Source organism: Rhinatrema bivittatum, chromosome 2, assembly GCF_901001135.1.
Source record: "Rhinatrema bivittatum chromosome 2, aRhiBiv1.1, whole genome shotgun sequence".
In the NCBI taxonomy this organism is placed as follows: Eukaryota; Metazoa; Chordata; class Amphibia; order Gymnophiona; family Rhinatrematidae; genus Rhinatrema; species Rhinatrema bivittatum.
The window spans coordinates 239,077,736-239,097,965 of NC_042616.1; the positions used below are offsets into that span (position 1 = coordinate 239,077,736).

At 46.0% G+C, this 20,230-nt stretch overlaps 1 protein-coding gene across 6 annotated transcripts in view; it reads right to left on the reverse strand.

Annotated features, from left to right (window-relative positions):
- Positions 1-20,230, reverse strand: part of NPHP3 (nephrocystin 3) — a 232,133-nt gene that overhangs the window by 183,343 nt on the left and 28,560 nt on the right. For 5 of the 6 annotated variants that reach the window (XM_029589318.1, XM_029589315.1, XM_029589314.1 and 2 more), the window contains 2 exons: positions 16,248-16,400; positions 184-317 (listed from right to left, as the gene is read on the reverse strand). In XM_029589318.1, the coding sequence (XP_029445178.1) occupies positions 184-317; positions 16,248-16,400 (287 nt within the window). The remainder of the gene's footprint in view (positions 1-183; positions 318-16,247; positions 16,401-20,230) is intronic. The other variant, XM_029589319.1, reaches the window with a different exon arrangement.

The following is a 20,230-nucleotide window of genomic DNA, read 5'->3' on the forward strand; positions in this document are numbered from 1 at the left end:
ATATCTCTCTGAAATCATTAGCAAAGAGTAGCCATCATAAGCAGAGCAAGAAGTGTATTCATATGACCTGAAAGAAAAGCAGCTTGCAATCAGAACTCAACTGCATAAAATAAACAATGTACTCAGCTGCTTTTGCAAACATTTCTAGTGTGACCTGAGCAAGCACAGGTGATGCTTGCTTACCTGAAGAAAGAGGTCCACCTCAAGTTGGGTTTCACATGTATTCATTAGGTAGCACCGCACTGTGTTACTCCACAGAGACTGTGAGAACAATGGTGTCACCTGAAGCAGGCTGGCAACAGCGGTGTCCCAGTCATCTGGAAAGAACAGGTCAAAATTACAAATCAGTGCTTCCTTCTTTCTTGCAGGGAGCATAGCATTTTCATTTAATTAGCTACATCATCATAATTTATAGTCAAAATCTTTGTAAAAAACATTGGTATTCACCATTAGGACACCATACTGGTTTTACCAAATACATTCTTACGTCTTAACTGGTTATAAGACGTGACAATAGGTGAAATCTTTTTATTCCTCCATTCAACAGACTCGGTTACTGGAAAGTGAAACCAGAATATAAAGCCCGAAATCAACATTCGATTGGACGCGCGTTTTGGACACGCTAGCGTTACCCCTTATTCAGTAAGGGGTTGAAAACGCGCGTCCAACCCCCCCGAACCTAATAGCGCCCGCAACATGCAAATGCATGTTGATGGCCCTATTAGGTATTCCCGCGCAATTCAGTAAGTAAAATGTGCAGCCAAGCCACACATTTTACTTTCAGAAATTAGCGCCTACCCAAAGGTAGGTGCTAATTTCTGCCCGGCGCCGGGGAAGTGCACAGAAATGCAGTAAAAACTGCTTTTCTGTGCACCCTCCGACTTAATATCATGGCGATATTAAGTCGGAGGTCCCGAAGGGTAAGAAAAAAAAAAAAATTCGGCCCGCGGCTTGAAAACCGGACGCTCAATTTTGCCGGATTCCGGTTTCCGAACCCGTGGCTGTCAGCGGGCTCGAGAACCGACGCCGGCAAAATTGAGCGTCGGCTGTCAAACCCGCTGACAGCCGCCGCTCCTGTCCCTAAAGAGGTGCTAAGGACGCGCTAGTGTCCCTAGTGCCTCTTTTACCTGTTTCTACCGCAGGACCTAATTTGCATACTGTATTGCGCGCAAAGGAGAGTGTCCTGTGTGCGCGCAATGAGAGCCGTGGATTTGCTTACTGTCCCCCTTCCAGTCATTAATTCAAATTTGATCATATATGGCCGGATTTTAAATGCCCTGCGTGCGTAAATCCGGCCGGATTTACGTGCACAGGGCACTCGCGCGCCGGGGCGTAAGTCCCGGGGCTTCATAAAAGGGGCATGTCGGGGGCGTTCCGTGAATGACGCGGCGTTTCGGCGGCGGGCCCAGGGGCGTGGTCGAGGCCTCCGGACCAGCTCCCGGGTCGGGTGATGGCGCGCCAGCAGCCCGCTGGCGCGCACAGATTTACGTCTGCTTTCAGCAGGCGTAAATCTGCCAACAAAGGTAAGGGGGGGTTTAGATAGGGCCGGGGGGGGGGGGGGGAAGGTGGGGGGAGGGCAAAGGAAAGTTCCCTCCGAGGCCGCTCCGAAATCGGAGCGGCCTCGGAGGGAACAGGCAGCGCGCGCTGGGCTTGACACGCACAGGTTGCACAAATGTGCACCCCCTTGCGCGCGCCGACCCTGGATTTTATAAGATACGCGCGGCTACGCGCAAAATTATAAAATCTACCCCATTATGATCACTGTTGCCAAGCAGCCCCACCACCGTTACCTCTCTCACCAAATCCTGTGCTCCACTGAGAATTAGATCTAAAATTGCTCCCTCTCGTCAGTTCCTGAACCAATTGCTCCATAAAAATGTCATTTATTTCATCCAGGAACTTTATTTCTCTAGCATGTACCGATGATACATTTATACAGTCAATATTGGGCTAATTGAAGTCTTCCATTATTACTGCAATACCAATTTGGTTAGCTTCCCTAATTTCTCTTAGCATTTCACTATCAGTCTCACCATTTTGACCAGGTGGACGGTAGTATATTCCTATCACTATAGTCTTCCCCAGCACACAAGGGTTTTCTATCCATAAAGATTCAATTGTGCATTTAGTCTCATGCAGGATGTTTATCCTGTTGGACTCTATGCCATCCCGGACATAAAGCGCCACACCGCCTTCCAGGTGCTCCTCTCTGTCATTACGATATAATTTGTACCCCGGTATAGCACTGTCCCATTGGTTGTCCTCCTTCCATCATGTCTCAGATGCCAATTAAGTCTATGTCAACATTCACTGCTAAAGATTTCGAAACAGCACCAAAATGTTCTGGGGAATTGGTCATATGATAATCAAAATATATAAATGAGTAACACCCCAGTGAATTTTAAATTTTACAAATTATTAAATTATTAATGACAATTCTCTGCTCACAACCAAGTCTTTGTTTAAATGACCACTGAAAAAATTTTTTTGGAAGGTCAACTGCAATGTGTGGTGAAACACTTGCAAGCTGCCTAATTAGCTAAAACCACAAAATTTTTAGACAAGTAGAGGAAGGGTTTCATATATAAATGTTTCAGCCCAACACAAGGTCTGATGGATTTCCATGTATAATCATCAACCAATCCTCCTCCACCTGTTATATTAACATCATCAACCAATCCTCCTCCACCTGTTATATTATTTTTAGCTCCGGATTGGTTGATGATTATACATGGAAATCCATCAGACCTTGTGTTGGGCTGAAACATTTATATATGAAACCCTTCCTCTACTTGTCTAAAAATTTTGTGGTTTTAGCTAATTAGGCAGCTTGCAAGTGTTTCACCACACATTGCAGTTGACCTTCCAAAAAAAATTTTTCAGTGGTCATTTAAACAAAGACTTGGTTGTGAGCAGAGAATTGTCATTAATAATTTAATAATTTGTAAAATTTAAAATTCACTGGGGTGTTACTCATTTATATATTTTAACATTCACTGCTATACATTCTAATTCTCCCATCTTACTTCTTAGACTTCTGGCATTAGCATACAAACATTTCAAAGTTTGTTTTTTGTTTGTATTTTCATTTTGCTTTTTAATTGATAGGGATAAGTTAGAATTTTTTAGCTCAGGTGAGTTTTTAGTTACAGACACTTGGACTACTTTTCTTATTATTGGAACCTCACAGTCGGGATGCCCTAATTCTAATGCATCATTAGTATCCTTTGAAGATACCTCTCTCTGAACCATGCGCTATTGAGCGACTGTCGGCTTTCCCCTTTGTTCTAGTTTAAAAGCTACTCTATCTCCTTTTTAAAGGTTAGCGCCAGCAGTCTGGTTCCACCATGGTTAAGGTGGAGCCCATTCCTTCGGAAGAGACTCCCCCCTTCCCCAAAAGGTTCCCCATCCATTTCCTAACAAAACTGAGTCCCTCTTCCTTGCACCATCGTCTCATCCATGCATTGAGACTCCGGAGCTCTGCCTGCCTCTGGAGTCCTGCACGTGGAACAGGGAACATTTCAGAAAATGCTACCCTGGAGGTTCTGGATTTAAGCTTTCTACCTAAGAGCCTAAATTTGACTTCAGGAACCTCGCTCCCACATTTTCCTATGTTGTTGGTGCCCACGTGTACCACGACAGCCAGCTCCTCCCCAGCACTGTCTAAAATCCTATCTAGGTGACGCGTGAGGTCCGCCACCTTCGCACCAGGTAGGCATGTTACCAGGCGATCCTCACACCCACCAGCCACCCAGTTGTCTACATTCCTAATAATCGAATCACCAACTATGATGGCCAACCTAACCCTTCCCTCCTGGACAGTAGGCCTTGGGGAGATATCCTCAGTGCGAAAGGACAATGCATCACCTGGAGAGCAGGTCCTTGCTACAGGATCTTTTCCTGCTGCACCCGGTTGATGCTCTCCAATCATGAGACCTTCTTCCTCCAAGACAGCATCAGGGCTGCCAGTCTGAAGTTGGGTCTTGGCTAGTATGTCCCTGAAGGTCTCATCTATATACCTCTCTGTCTGCCTCAGCTACTCCAGGTCTGCCACTTTAGCCTCCAGAGATCGGACTCGTTCTCTGAGAGCCAGGAGCTCTTTGCATCGCATGCACAATTTCTCACCGGTGGGTAAAAAAATCATACATGTGACACTCTATGCAAAAGACTGGGAAGCCCCCCTCTTGCTGCTGGACTGCTGCCTTCATCTCAAATTTGTTCAGTTCCTACTTAAGTTTTAGGTTGCTATGGGAGTAGGAATGTGTCTAATTAATGTCCTTTAAATGTATTAGTCAATTCACTATGGGGCAGATTTTGAAAGCCTACGCGTGTAAATCCAGGTGGGGCTACGTGCGCCGAGCCTATTTTGCATAGGCCCGGCGATGCGTGTACGTCCCGGGGCTTGAAAAAATAGGTGGGGTGTGGGCATGGCTAGAGGCCTCTCCACTGCCGCAGGGCCTGGGGATCACGTGCCGGCACTCAGCTGGCGCACGCAACCTACGCCTGCCCAGAGACAAACAGTCTAACTTCAGTTAGTCAGCCAGAGTGACTCACTGCTCTCTTGATTAACAAATGTTGGTACCTAATCAAACCAAATCACACTACCTCAACACCTTTCCAAGGTGAGTAACTGAACTGAACTTTTCAACCTTTTTACTTAGCTTCGGGCTACTTTTTTCTATTTTTGTTTTTAATATACAAACACTAACTTCTGCTTACTAGCTGCCTTACTGACTGACTATTTAAAAATACAGTCTAACTTCTGTTTATTCGCTGCCTTACTATTAAAAGCACAAACACACTAAATAATATTCCCAAATAGTTAACTTTGCCCCAATACTTTTAAAAAAAGACAATGTCCCAAGCAAAAACTTACTGATTCCTTTCCGCCACCAGCAAGGTGATCCTCTCCTCTCAGTGTCCTTGCAATGTTTCAAGAGAGTCTTTGCTACGAAGGGCTTTTGGTTTTTTTTAGTAATGATAGAGAATGAGTATACCAAGGAGCATGCAATTGTCTGCAAGCAGAGAATTTTTTTAGGGGCGAATTTGCCCATTACATGAGATCAGTTGACATTCTATCTAAGACTATAAAACATATCTAGAACTAGAACAAGAATGAAGCCAATTGACATTCCAGCTAAGATTATAGAAAATATTCTTAGAACAGACACAAGGCTGCCAACGCGGCAAATTCTAAGAAAGCAATTACATATGAGACGAGGATGAATTAAATTGGAGAATAAGAGCAAATCACCATACAGTCTTTCAGACTATTTGTTTATCAAAGAAAGCCATAGCAGGTCCCTGTGGATCGGTAATTGAATAGGAGAGTCCAGCAGGAGTCTTCGCAGATCTGCATACCATGGCCTCCTGAGCCAATCTGGTGCCACCAGAAGCACCATCCCCGTGTGACTGTCAATTTTCTGAATCATTTCTGCCCAACATGGTCCACGGGGAAAAGCATAAAGAAGTTTGCCTTCCAGCCACTCCTGCACAAGGGCATCGATGCCCAAGGACTTTAGATCTCTTCTGCTACTGAAGAAGTGAGGAATCTTCATATTGAGAGATGTCACCAGAAAGTCCAGAAACAGGAGGCCCCAGCAGTCCACTATGAGCTAGAATGCCTTGTTTGACAATTCCCATTCTCCTTGATCCAGACACTGTCTGCTGAGAAAGTCCACTCTTAGATTATCTTTTACTGCAATGTGTGAGGTTGAGATCTCCTGAAGATCTATTTCCACCCAGTCCATGAGTGGGGCTATTTCCTGCGACTCTTGCTGGTTCTTGGTTCTTCCCTGGTGATTAATATAAGCCACTGTCGTCGCATTGGCTGACATTATTTGGACCACTTGACCCTGCAAACGGTTGATGAATCGCATGCATGCCAACTGAACGGCATGGGCTTCCAGCTGATTGATGCTCCAGAGAGAGACTCTTCTGTACTCCAGAGCCCCATGCTGTGAACTCCTGACAGCTCACAACTCTGGAGGCTCACATCAATTGTGAGTACTAGCCAGGTCGGTGTTCGTAGGGAAACGCCCTTCATTAGATGATCCGTTTGCAACCACTACTACAACTGGATGGTGATCTCCACCAGTAAGTGAAGCCGTATGGAGCAGTCCTGAGACTGTGGACTCCAACGAGCAAGCAGTGTGTGCTGAAGAGGATGCATATGCGACCTTGCCCATGGAACCACCTCTAGGTTGGCTGCCATCAACCCGAGCACCTGTAGATAAGACCACACTGATGGGAGTATTGCTTCTGTCAATAGCTGCACCTGCGCAATCAGCTTCTGAATGTGGATCTACGGCAAGATCACCCTGCCTTGCTTTGAACACCGAGACACTCCAGTGTTTGGGATGGCTGTAAATTGCTCTTGGCCAAGTTCACCACCCAACCTAGTTCCTGTAGCAAAATCACCTTGCATGAGACCTGAAGGCTCTCTTTCATACACTTGGTCCGAATTAGCCAATCAGAATGCCATCCTTTCTCAACACTGTCGCTACCACCACCATGACCTTGGAGAAGGTTCTGGGTCAGTGGTCAAACCGAAAGGTAGCGCTCAAAACTGATAATGTCACCCCAAAACAGTGAAATGCAGAAACCATTGATGTTCCAGCCAGATGGGAATATGTAGGTACGCCTCTGACAAATCCAGAGACGTAAGAAACTCCCCCAATTGTACTGCCATTATCACCGAGTGTAAGGTTTCCATGCAGAATCAAGTCACTTGCAATTGATGGTTGACTCCTTTGAGATCCAGGATGTGGCGAAAGGAACCCTCCTTCTTGGGTACAATAAAATAAATTGAATATCTGCCCATATTTTCTTTTGACATGGGCAGTGGGACTACAGCGCGCAGGCTGAGGTGTCTTGACAATGTACACGTCACTACCTGCCTCTTCTGCAGACAGCTGCAGAGAGACACCATGAAAACATCCTGAGGAATGCTGAGAAACTCCATAGTATAGTCATCTGTTATCACCTCCAGAACCCACTGATCTGACGTGATCATGATAGAGGTGACCCTCTATTTCCTGATCCCGGGTGGGTCAGCACACCTTCATTGCATATCCTTCAATGCTGCTCTCCCTTCTACAGGGCTAGTCATCCGCCTGGTGACGGCACACACATGTGCATCCACTTTCAGAAAGCACAACTGCTCTCTGACACCTGGATCCAGGGGGTACAGCACTTCCAAGGCTCATCCCCCTTTAAAATTAACTTCTGGGTGCTCCATTCAAGATCAGTCAATTCTTGAATAGCCTCCATAATGGGGAAGAAACATGCTTTATGCAAAGAAATTAAAATGGAGTTTTCTTTGGCTCAGATATGGCATCAGCACCTGGCACCCCCAGCATCTTCAATGTCTATGAAAGAAATGCAACATTGTTTTATACGGCTCCCACCCCGGAGGAATTTCCCCATCCTCCAGAAAGTAAGGATCGGCTTCATCATCCGTGCCATCTGGGTCCCTATCAGTGTGGCCGCAACAGGTCTAGACGTACTCCAATGCTTACCACAGCACCAGGTGTGCGGGAATCCACAGCCTGTGATCCTGAACTGTTAGGACTGGCTGGGGCTGCTGACTGTGCCTGAAGAAAGGATTGCAGCCCTTGAAAAAATTCCACCCATGAAAACAGCAGAGGGATCCATACCAAAACCAGGGGGCGTTGGTCCTACGCCAACTGAACTACCTTCCCCTGCTGATGAATCAGTTAGGGGAGCCCCAAAACCAGGCGAAACCTCTGGTAGTTCCCCCTCTTTTTCCATTCCCGCATCATGCTGAGAAGAACCGGGCTTAGCAAAATCAATTGGCGACAATGCTCCCTGAGCCTCCAAGCAGTGCTGACACAAGTTGGGAGGGGTTGCCAGGCTGTGATGCCTGAATATAGCAAGCAGCACATGGAATGATATATCAAAAAAAAATAAAATAAAAATAAATATATATATATATATATACACACAACTAAATATATATAAACATTTTTTATTAATCAAACAATTTAAATTTATATTATTAATCAATCATTTTTATATTCTGAAACAGCAAAAGTGTAACCACTCAACAGACTCTAAAAAACACATCCATTCAAACATACACACTCATACATACACAACATATTCAAAATAGCATTATATAAAAGGACTGTCTCCCAACATATTTCACTTAACAAAAAGCTTTTTCAGGGGAAAGTTCACACTATGTCTTCTTCAAATCACCAGAGTGGATACAATTATATAATCCACGTTTTTGATTGTAGCATATATCTTCACTTGCACGGAGTCACATCTGTTAACATTAGAAGGGATAACAAATGCCCAATATCTTCGGCTAAATCCAATGTAACATATTCTCCCAGAAATTCTAGAAGATTAAACAAGATTTCAAATAAAATTTAAATGACAACTAAATCACCACAAATATCATCTAACATCTTGAAATAACATAGAAAAAAGCAAACCTCCTCGTTACATACAGGCTTACAATTCACCTCTATACACATTCAAGTCAAAACAATGTGTAATCTCCAGCATATTTCAAATGCATTCAGCATCTATAAATTCACAAAAACAAAAGTGAAAAACTTCTATAAATACATATATAAAGCGATACCACAATATAATACATATGGACAGATTGAAACCCTCTGTATAAAGATCAAAGGACCCTCACACAAGCATTTACCATCAAAGAAACGCCAATATGGCAAGCAGCACAACGGGTAAGGCGCTTAGGCTTCTTAGCTACCAGTGCCATGGATAAACTCCTGCTATCACTACACTCCCAAAAGCGTCCAATAACTATGCACTCAGTAGCGCTCTGTGCAATAAGCCTACACCACGGACATCCAAAATACAATTCAGGTAGGCACCTACCTGACCAACTATAAACACACACCTGAGGGCCCACCTAAGTGCCATTAAGCGCACACCCAAGCACCTACCTGAGCACACACCAGAGCACGCAAGCGCAAACCGAAATCAGACACTGTTTCGTGGCAGCCTTGTGCGCAGAAAAGGGCGCAAATGACGCGAGGCCTATTATGTGGCATCTAAGCAAAATCTGAGAATAGAGCCTAGCCAAATAGGCTGCTCAACCCACCAAGCTGTCATGACTTCCCTGGAGACGGGAACAGATGTCAGATCAGCAAGCCAAGCTCAGGAACCAGATGGGGGATGGAATCCCTAAAATTAACTCCCCTTTTTCTTTTTTATTAATACTCTTTACCTGAGCTCAGCCCATCTCAGCTGAGTACAGAGTCAGTCTCCGGCTGCAGGGGGAGAGGGCAAAGGCCTTCACTGCCATGCAGGGCTTCCTGCACCCACTAGTAACTCAGCTGTTTGTCTCTACAGCTAAGTCAGTCGGAAAACCAGCTACCAGACCAAGGCATTTGTCTGAGTGAGGGATCCGCAGCTATCACCTCAGGAAAACTCGAATGAGGGCGGGACCGTAAGGTATCACCACAGGAGAGTGGGGCAAATTAATTTCCTTCTTCTTTTCTCCTTCTACAATTTTTTTACGCAATCTCCAGAAGGGAGATGCAGGTCCACCATTTGCTGGAGATGGCGAATACTGGTGGGCTGAAGGGTATAAATACCGTGACGTTATCTTTGCTCCATCTCCTGGCAGAGATGCATAACCTACAGGTGTGGATTAACCTGTCTGAATGTTAACTGCTCTGACACCTTTTCTTACCTCTGTCAGGTAAGAGAATTACTGGAGAAGGAACCATCAAACAAACTGTACTGTTTATCCTTTCAAGTCTCTTTTCTGCTTTAATCCCCTCGTAACCTTTTCTTTGCTTGGGTATTCCTAACTGCTTTTCAAAGAGGATGGGTTTGTTTTAAGATAGTGCCTCTTTTTGTCTTAGATTTGGCAATACTGGGTCAGAGAGGAAAACTGGTTCTTATGTTCTAATTTTTGTTTCTGTAGTACCATGGATCAGTCCAGACTCCTGGGTTTATGCATCCCTGCCAGCAGATGGAGAGAGAGAAAGTTTTACTGACACTGCTACATAATCTCTTGTGCCACCTGCAGTTCCTCAGTATTGACCTGTACCCAAACACTTACATTTAGAAAACTTTTTTTTTTTTTTTTTTTTTTTATTAACAAGTCTGTAGTTCATACCATGAAAAAAATTGTAATCTGTTTCAAGAAATTGAAGCTGAGCAGACAATTCTCCACCTCCAGAGATCAGGCAGGTTCTGGACTGATCCGTAGTACTACAGGAAAGAAAATTAGCAGGTAAGAACCAATTTTCCTTTTCCTGTACATACCCAGATCAGTCCAGACTCCTGGGATGTACCAAAGCTCCCTACTTAGGGTGGGACCTGGGGAGTCCCACTCGCAAGACACTTTCACCAAACGACCGAGACTCTGGATCCCCCACATCCAAATGATAGTGCCTTGCAAAGGTATGCAGCGACTTCCAAGTCACTGCTCTAAAAATTTCCTGAGGTGAAACCAACTGAGCCTCCACCCACGAGGTCACCTGAGAACACACCACAGAGTGTACCCTTAAGCCTTCAGGCACCTGACGCTCCTTGAGAATGTATGTTGACCCAATGGCTTCCTTGAGCCACCTCGCATTGGTAGCCTTGGAAGCCTGGGTTCCTTTCTTCGAACCATTCCATAAAACAAAAAGATGGTCTGACTTCCTAAACTCATTTGTTACCTTGAGATATCTCAACAAAGCCCTGTGGACAGCCAAAAGTTTAAGCTCCCACACATAAGGCGCGGAAGAATCCGACTCCGGAAAGGCTGGATGCTCCACCGTCTGATTCACATGAAATGCCAATACCACCTTTGGTAGAAACGAGGGTACTGTACGCAATGACTCTCCCGAGTCCGAAATCTGTAGGAACGGATCACGGCAAGACAAAGCCTGCAACTCAGAGATTCTCTTAGCTGAACAAATGGCCACCAGAAAAACAACCTTTAGGGTCAAATCCTTAAGCATCGCTCTGTGAAGAGGTTCAAAAAGTGCCTCACACAAACCTTTGAGAATGAGATTAAGATTCCAGGATGGACAAACTTTCCTCACCAGAGGGCACAAATTCTTAACCCCGTGCAAAAATCAACCTTCCACTTTACCTTGCAGCCAAGCAAGAGCTGCAACCTGAACTCTAAGAGAGTTGAAAGCCAGGCCCTTGACCAAACCTTCTTGAAGAAATGATAAAAACCTGAGATCATTGAAGACTGTAAAGCCTGCACACCATTAGCTATGCAAGAGGCCTTAAAAACTTTCCAGACCAGCACATATTTATTTATTTATTTAACATTTTTATATACCGACCTTCATGAAAGAAATTCATATCAGATCGGTTTACAAATAACATGAGGGGAATAACAAAGTCAACCATATAACAAGAAATGAAAGTTACATATAACAAGGGGTATTAACCTGGAGGGCTAGGATAGCCGGAGCGATAGAAGGCATAACTGAACAAATTAGATAATACAATAATATGATGAGAACTGCCCACGAATATGCCCACGAAGTAGATGTTTGCCTATCCTGAAGAAGAGCAGCAATGAATGGCTCTGGATATCCTCTGTGTCTCAAACGCCACCTCTCAAAAGCCAAGCCGCTAGACAAAAGCGATCGGCCTGGTCTGAAAATATGGGGCCCTGATGAAAAAGGCATGGAATATGACTGAAACGTAACGGCCCGTCCTCTGCCAAGTTGACCAGATCCGCGAACCATGGCCGACATGGACATTCTAGGGCTACCAACACCACTTCGCCCGGGTGTCTCTCTATCCGAAGCAACACCTTGCCTACTAGGAGCCAAGGAGGGAACACGTAAAGCAGAACCTTCCAAGGCCAGGGTAGCACCAGAGCGTCGACTCCCTCGCCCTGTGATCTCGTCTTCAGCTGTAAAATTGTTCCACCTTTGCATTGAGATGAATCGCCATTAGATCCACATGGTGACAGCCCCACTTTTCTCAAATGGGCTGCATCGCTATCTCGGGCAGTTCCCACTCTCCCAGATCTAGAAAACTGCGACTTAGAAAATCCGTTTTTGACGCCTGCGATGTGAGACGCCGCCAGCCGCTCCACCCAAAGGACCAGCTTCTGGCCCACCGCACGACTCTTTGTTCCTCCCTGCCAATTGATGTAGGCTACGGCTGTCATGTTTTCCAACAATACCCTCACCGTTCGACCTCGAATCAATGGCAGAAATGCCAGTAACACTAACCGCACTGCCCAGGTCTCCAACCGATTGATAGACCAAGACGCTTCCTTGCTGGACCACCTGCCCTGCGCTGACCGCTGCAGACAAACTACTCCCCATCCAGATAGACTGGCATCGGTAGTAATAATCACCTAATCTGAGGTCTCCAGATCAACACCCCGAACCAGATTGGATTTCAGCAGCCACCAAGACAGACTGACCCGGGCTGAACCCTCGAGTGGTAAAAGAAGATGAAACTGTTCCGAAAAAGGATTCCACCATTCCAACAGAGTTCTCTGCAGTGGTCTCATGTGTGCAAAGGCCCATGGCACCAACTCCAGTGTCGAAGCCATGGAACCCAGAACTTGCAAGTAATCCTAGACTCCAATCGCCGGACTTGACTCTGCAACCTGCAAACACACTCCTCCATAAGAAATACCTTTCCTATCCATGTGTTGAATCAAGCTCCCAAATATTTGAGAGTCTGAGATAGAACCAGGTGGCTCTTCGCTAAATTCACCACCCAGCCCAGCGATTCCAACACTTCTATCACCTTGTGAACTGAACAACGACAAACGTATTTCGACTTTGTCCTGATGAGCCAATTGTCCAGGTAAGGGTGCACCAGCACTCCCTCTCACCATAATGCCATCACAACCACCACCATTACCTTGGTGAATGTGCAGGGAGCCTTGGCCAACCCGAAAGGAAGAGCCTGAAACTGGAAATGCTGTCCCAGCACCATAAACTGCAGATACCTCTGATGATCCGGACAAATGGGAATGTGGAGGTACGCCTCCGTCAGATCCAAGGAAGCCAGAAATTCTTCCTTGTGCACTGCCTCATTCGCAGACCTCAGGGTTTCCATCCAGAACCTTGGGATCTTCAGCACCATGTTTACCTTTTTTAGATCCAGAATTGGGCAGAAAGTGCCTTCCTTCTTTGGAACGACGAAGTAAATGGAAGACCTTCCCTTGCCTTGCTTGCTCTGGGAAACTGGAATCACTGTCCCTAACATCCACAACCTGTCTAATGTCTCCTGCACTGATCGTTGCTTTTCCAATTACCCGCAAGGGGAGACGAGAAACAAGTCTCGAACTGGCCGAGCAAATTCTAATGCATAACCATCTCTTACTACGCCGAGAACCTATTGATCCTGAGTTATCTGGGCCCACTCCCCGTAAAACAGTACTAAATGGCCTCCTATAAAAGGAAAGGCAGAGTGGACCGGCCTTGCCTCATTGCAAGGATTTGGCCCCTGTAGCTCCACCCCCTATAGAGGCTCTGAAGGGCCTCCGGCCCCCTCGAAAGGACTGCCCCCAAGAATGACCTCGGAGAGAAATGCTTCTGCGAGGCTGAGGCTCCCATCGCATGACGAGACCTCCTGACATCACGAAACTGCAACCGAGACTGAAAAAACGCTTGCCCTTAGGCTTGTCCTCTGGCAATTTGTGCACCTTATTCTCTCCCAGATCTTTCGTCAAGAGCTCGAGATCCTCTCCAAACCAAAGGCGTCCCTTAAAGGGCAAAGAACCCAACTGGGACTTAGATGACACACCTGCCAACTAGTTACACAGCCACAATAACCGCCTGGCTGACACTGTGGATCCCATAACACGAGACAAATTTCTCACCAAGTCATACAAGGCATCTGCATGAATGCCAACAACACCTCTAAACGCTCAGCTTTACCAGCCTTGTCACCAGATTTCACCTGCCCATCCTGAAGTTGTATCCAGCGCAGGCACGTTCTTTGCATGAAGCTGGAGCAGATGGCCACCCGCAGACTCAGGGACGACACCTCAAAAATCCTCTTGGGGTGAATCTCCAGCTTCCGATCCTGAACATCCTTCAAAACCAAAGAACCCGCAACCAGGATAGTCGTCTTCTTTGTGATTGCCGACTCCGCAGCATCCACTTTTGGAAGGGAAAACAGCTCCAGCGTCTATTCAGGCAAAGGATAAAGCTTCGCCATCGCCCTCCTCACTCTCAAGCCAGAGTCGGAAGGCCCCCACTCCTGATCCACCATCATCTTCACCGACTTATGACAGGGAAAGACTCTCGGGGGACCCCTAAGCCCATCCAGGAGCAGATCCACTCCTTCCATTCCCGAGTCTTCCTGTGAAACTTTTAGCCCAAGCTCCTCTAGTTCCTTAGGAATCAAAGGGCCTAATTCCTCTCTCCAGAACAAGCAGAGCACCTTGGGATTATCCCCCTTAGAAATCGGAGTATCCTCCTGATCATCCTCCCGAACCGTGCTGGCTACGTCCGGATCAACACCCTGGTCCAGTAACAACAATGCTCCTGGAGCCCTGGGAATCCCCTGCAACTCGACAGAGTCATCTGAGTCCTCACCAGCAGAAACAGGACCTAGTAAATGTTGCACCAAGGAAGGCTTCTTACCTCGGGACTGCTCAGGTCTAGAAGCCAAGCCCAGACCCACGGGAAGCCGAGACCAGGATCCAGCCCTGCCTGCTGAGCCAAATAAGCTTCATAAAGCAGCATAACAAAATCAGCCAAGAAAGGGCAAGGAGCAGCCGTAAACTGCATGGACTCAGCCCCAGAGGACCCAGAAATAGGCAGATTTGAGCCAGCCCCCACCCCTCACCCCTCCACGGAGCTCGGGTGGACCAGGGAAATCCTCAGGGGAAAATCCCCCTCCTCCTCTGTCGGCGCGGTCAGTGCTGCATGAGCATCCAAAATGGCCGCTGATCCCATGCCAAAGGAAGCTGAGGGCCTGACGCGTACCGACCTCTGGCGCCCAAAAACAGCCACCGTGGGACAGCCTGCACCCCGCTTCCTCCATTTTGCAGCTGCCGGGGGCTCCTTCGGTCCCTCTCCCCCCGATACGCAAGCTGCACAGAGCCCTAGGCGGCTTAAACGTACTGGCACCGAGTCGCGTACCATAGTCTATTTGGCGTGAAAATGCCCCCCTGCCAAGCCCAAAACGCAGCAACAAGCAGGAGAGGCAAAAGAAAACCTTCTCCCACTACTCAATGACTGGAAGGGAGAGAGCCATCAGCCAGAGAACTGAAATCACCCATGCCTTACTTCAGAACTGGGTCTCCTTTACTGTTTCCTTATTATTATTATTATTTTTAAATAACTTTAAACAAAACTGGCAAACCTCTCCTCAGGATGGAAAACAGAGCTGTGCAGCCCCAGATCAACCATATTTAAAAAAAGAGAGGAAAGCTGAAACAAAAGCAGGCAAAATTTTAAAAGGAGAAGCAAGCTGAGCAAAAAGTAACCATCTGTCCTGAGCCCACAGCTGCCTAAGCAGCCTCATGAAGGGGAGGGATCTGGACCACCAGATTTGCACCCCACACAACAATGGAGCGAGCATACAAAAAGATCCCCTACCTCCAGCTTGTCCACCTCGACCAAACAGGGTAGGATCCTCCAGGACCCAAAAACCCTGGGAAGAAGGCTCACAAAATTTAAGAACTCGCCAGACTGCAGAACTGCAGGGTTTTTGCACCAACTACCATCTGCTGGAGACAGACAAATACTGAGGAACTGCAGGTGGCACCAGGGATCAAGTAGCAGTGTCAGTAAAACTTTCTCTGTCTCCATTTGCTGGCAGGGATGCATAAACCCAGGAGTCTGGACTGATCCGGGTACGTACAAGGAACTATGTATTAAAAATGGTCCCTTCTTGACCTTCTAGCTGTAATTGAGAACCTGCATACAGTATGGGGACTTAATTCCCTGCAACCTGACCCCACTGGGGATACAAAACTGTGGAGGATTAATCCTCCTGTTAAAAATGTGCACACAGTGAATGTATGAATGCTTTCGAAAGTTGATTGAATTATGAATATTTACAAAAAATGAGTTACAGCATCCTTGACAATGCTCAATATGATTCAGACTTGTACTAATTCACCCATTTGCCTAGGTGCACTTCACAGATGAAAGCTCATCAGAAATCAGTGCATCTTCTAACAGATGAAGATGACTTGCTTCTGCCTTTTCAACAAGACTTTTCCTGACAGTAGAGATTAGAATATCTTCCATGTTACAAAACACTCTGACTATAATGGATACAAATTGGCTCCTCACCTCTGTTAACATTTGCAAAGGGCCCTTCCACATCAATAGAGCTATGGGCAAATTCGGGCCCTCTGAAGGACTGCTGAAGTTGCATCATGCTGCCCATAGATGGCTCACTTCCTAGGGCCCCACCAGTCCAGTATTCACACTGCGTGCCTGGAACTTAGGACACAAATGAGCAGACAGTAAACTGACTCAGACCTGAACAAGCAAGGAAATCAACATTTTTAAATTAAAGTTGAAAGTAGTACTTATAAACACAATTGTTTCACACACTTCACTTGTCAGGCTAAAACAAACACAATCTTTAAAACCCCTCTTATCTATTCTGATTTTCAGTCCATTTTGAGGAGATATTCACATAAAAAGATTTTAAAAAGTACCTCCTAGCTGGCCGCTCCCACTATCATAAACGTGAGTAAATGGGGATGCTGCTGTGCTGATCCACCTCAGACACCCCCCCTTGCTGGCAACACAGTAACATTGGGAAAGCACGAATATAACACTAACAGCTGAAGACAGAAATATTCTGAAAAGTGGGGTGTAGTCTCAACAGAAACGGGCTCTCTTATTAACAATATAAAGAAATAAAAAAAAGCTAACAAAATATATTTAGCCCACACAAAGCCCAACCCTCAAAAATTACACCAAACACCTACTAGGGACAGCTCAAGCTTTATTCACACAAGGCGTGAGTGCTACTTTGCAAACGGCCTCACTTTCCCCCCATCAAGCATGTCTCTACTCACCCTGCGGGGGCACTAACAGCACACACTGCTCCAGGACAGGCTCAGCAGGGGGAAGGAGTGCAAGGGTGAACAATATTTAGAAAACCTGGATGCCAGCTAAAACTTTTAGAAACCAGGGAAAAAATATTTTTCCTTATAATGTACTTGAATTTTTGTTCTCTTTTTTGTTTTGCTCTATTTTTTTTTCTTTGCTCCACTTCCTCACCCTCTCTTTACCTGAACTCTCAACCTAACCTCACTGGCCAGTCCCTCTTCTTGATGGCAGGGGGCCATCCCAGCCCATAGTAGCAGCCTCTTTTTCCAGTGGCCCAGCAATAAAGGGCTTCAGTTGACTGGCAAGAACTTTTTCTTGCTTATAAAGCCATAAAGGCTGCTCATAGTTGTGGGCAGATAAAATAAAACCAGAGTCAAAACCAGTGCAAAATTTTAGCACCAATTTTTCATACTGCTCGTGTTAAAAACATGCGACCACGCTCAATACAGTAAACTAATGGTATATTAATCAAACCTGTGCTAAAAATCTGCAGTATGCCCAAACAGCACAACAAAGCTGACATTAAAACAAACATGCAGAAAACTGCAATAAAAATGGTGGCAAAAGCCAGCACTAGCTTGAAAAATGCTGCAGTGTTCTCTATTGGTTGATAGAAGAGATCTAAGATGACCTATGGTGTGATTGGTGGTGCACAGGTGTCCATCTGTTTTCGTGGGCACTCTTCTCTGCATAGAAATAAAAGGCAGCTTCTTCCAGGGCCATTTTATCAGTGCTGGGTGGTGTTAAGCGAACTCTGGACTAGGATTTGGAGGTTTTGTAGATGATGGAGTTGGTGGATGGAGTTAGGGTTGTTCAATTGCAATTGCTGAGTGGTGTCTTTTTTGTTACTTGTTTTTTCCTTGCTGTTTCCCATCCTTTTGTCTGTGTTCTTGAGTGAATCTTTACAGTGCATCTGATTGTTGGTCTGTGTTTGTATGTCTTTTTGTCCACTTTTGTGTTTAGATTCCTGAAAGAGCGGAGTGAGTGTTCGTAGTTGTAGAGGGAATGCGATTGGGGGAGCGGATGATCATGACGGGCGGTTGAGTGGTGACAGAGAGGATAGGAGGAGTGTGGTACATGAGTCAGTGGAGTGTAGCCAGGGGAGATGAAGTGGGAGGAGAATGGTGTGTGTCAAGTAGAGGGTTCAGTTAGAGGGGGGAAGAAAAGAAGACAGGTGGAGGCGGTCACAGCAAGGGGAACAGGTAGTAGGAATAGTGTTTAGTAAGGTAGGGACCCTCACCAATCATTATTTGAGAGCAACAAGCAGGTGGGAACCAGCAGCCAGCAGCTGGAGAAGTAGTATCAATGCGATGCACATTTTACATAGGAAGAGAAGGATCTTCTGGTGCAATGGGTCTGCGAGAAGCACAGTGTACTTTTTGGTCAGAAAACATCATTGAAGAACAAGGGGAAGATCTGGAAGAGCATCGCCAAGGATAGCAGCACCCTGTCAGTGACAACCAATATAGTGGATCAGCTGAAGCATCACTGGCAGGACACCAGAGTGGCTATCAAGGCCAAGCTGGCACAGGAGGAGGCCCACTATGCGAAGTGCAGCTGACACTACTCCGGGGGACTCTTCAGCAGAACTATTTTGCTGGTGTCCATACTGGTGGCACCAATACGCATACTGTAGAAGGAGCCTTTGGTACCCACCACAGTAAGCTTACATTTACCCACCCCAGACAGATAACATCTGATAGCATAGCAGAATAGTACAGAAAAATGTTATTCTTACCTGATAATTTTCGTTCCTGTAGTAGCACAGACCAGTCCAGACAAGTGGATTTATGCATCCCTACTAGCAGATGGAGGCCGAGAACAAAAACTTTTAGGCACTGCTACATATCCGAGAGTACCTCCTGCAGACCTTCAGTATTGACCTGTACTCAAGCCAAGATGAGTAAACTAGTAGATTAAAAAGCTAACACACCCCAACAAACAATGGGAGAGCAGAGAAACAGTTGAAGTCCTCTAGAATTAGGACCCCCTTGATAAACACCAAGAATAAACCCTCAGTACACTCTCATTACTCTGCACATGAGTGTATCCAGAAGCGAGGAAGTCTTTTGATTGAAGGGGATGGGTCTCTGGATGATCTGTGGTACTACAGGAACGAAAATTATCAGCTAAGAACAAAATTTTCCTTTTCTGTTCATATCCCAAATCAGTACAGACAAATGGGATGTACCCAAGCTCCCCTAACCTGGGCGGGAATCTGAAAGACCTGCACGCAACACACTTTTCCCAAAAGTCACCTCCTCCGGCGCCCACATATCCAGGCAATAATGCAGAGAGAAAGTGTGCAGAGAAGACCATGTCACTGCTTGACAAATCTCCTGAGGAGAAATGAACTGACACTCCGCCCAAGACGTTGTTCACGCTCTAGCAGAGTGTGCTCGCAACCCTTCCAGAACAGACTTGCCCTTACAGATGTAAGCTGTACTGATCGCCTCTCTCATCCATCTTGCAGTTAAGGCCTTGGAAGCCTTACTGCCCTTCTTTGGAACACTAAAAAAGACAAAAAGATGATAGGACCTCCGAAATGGATTTGTGACCTTAAGATAGCTCAAATGAATCCCTGCACATCCAACAAGTGCAACTCCCTTGCCATAGGAGCATTGCGATCAAACTTCGGAAAAGCCAGAAGTTCCACAGTCTGGTTACGATGAAAAGATGAAACCACATTAGGCAGAAAGGAAGGCACAGTATGCAACGACACCCCATCTTCCAAAATCCTTAAAAAAGGATCTTTACTTGACAAAGCTTGTAGCTCCAAAATTCTTCTAGCGGAACAAATAGCCACTAGGAAAACCACCTTCAACGTCAAATCCTTCAAGGTAGCCCAATGAACTGGTTGGGAGGACCACACAGAACTCTAAACAGAACTCTAAGAACCAAGTTAAAGTTCCACTCCGGACAAACCTTCCGGAGCAGAGGATGCAGATGCTTAGCCCCTCTCAAGAAACGCAATACATCTGGATGGGCCACCAGGGTCCTTCCCTGTACTTTACCTCGAAGGCAAACTAAGGCCTCCACTTGAACTTGAAGGGAATTATACCAAGCTCTTTGCCAACCCTCTCTGTAAGAAGGATAACACTTGTGGGACATCCACTTTCAAAGGCTGCAAGATATTCTGCAAACACCAGGACTGAAAGGTTCTCCAAATCCGGACATAAGCCAGTGAAGTGGACAAGTTTCTCGCTTGA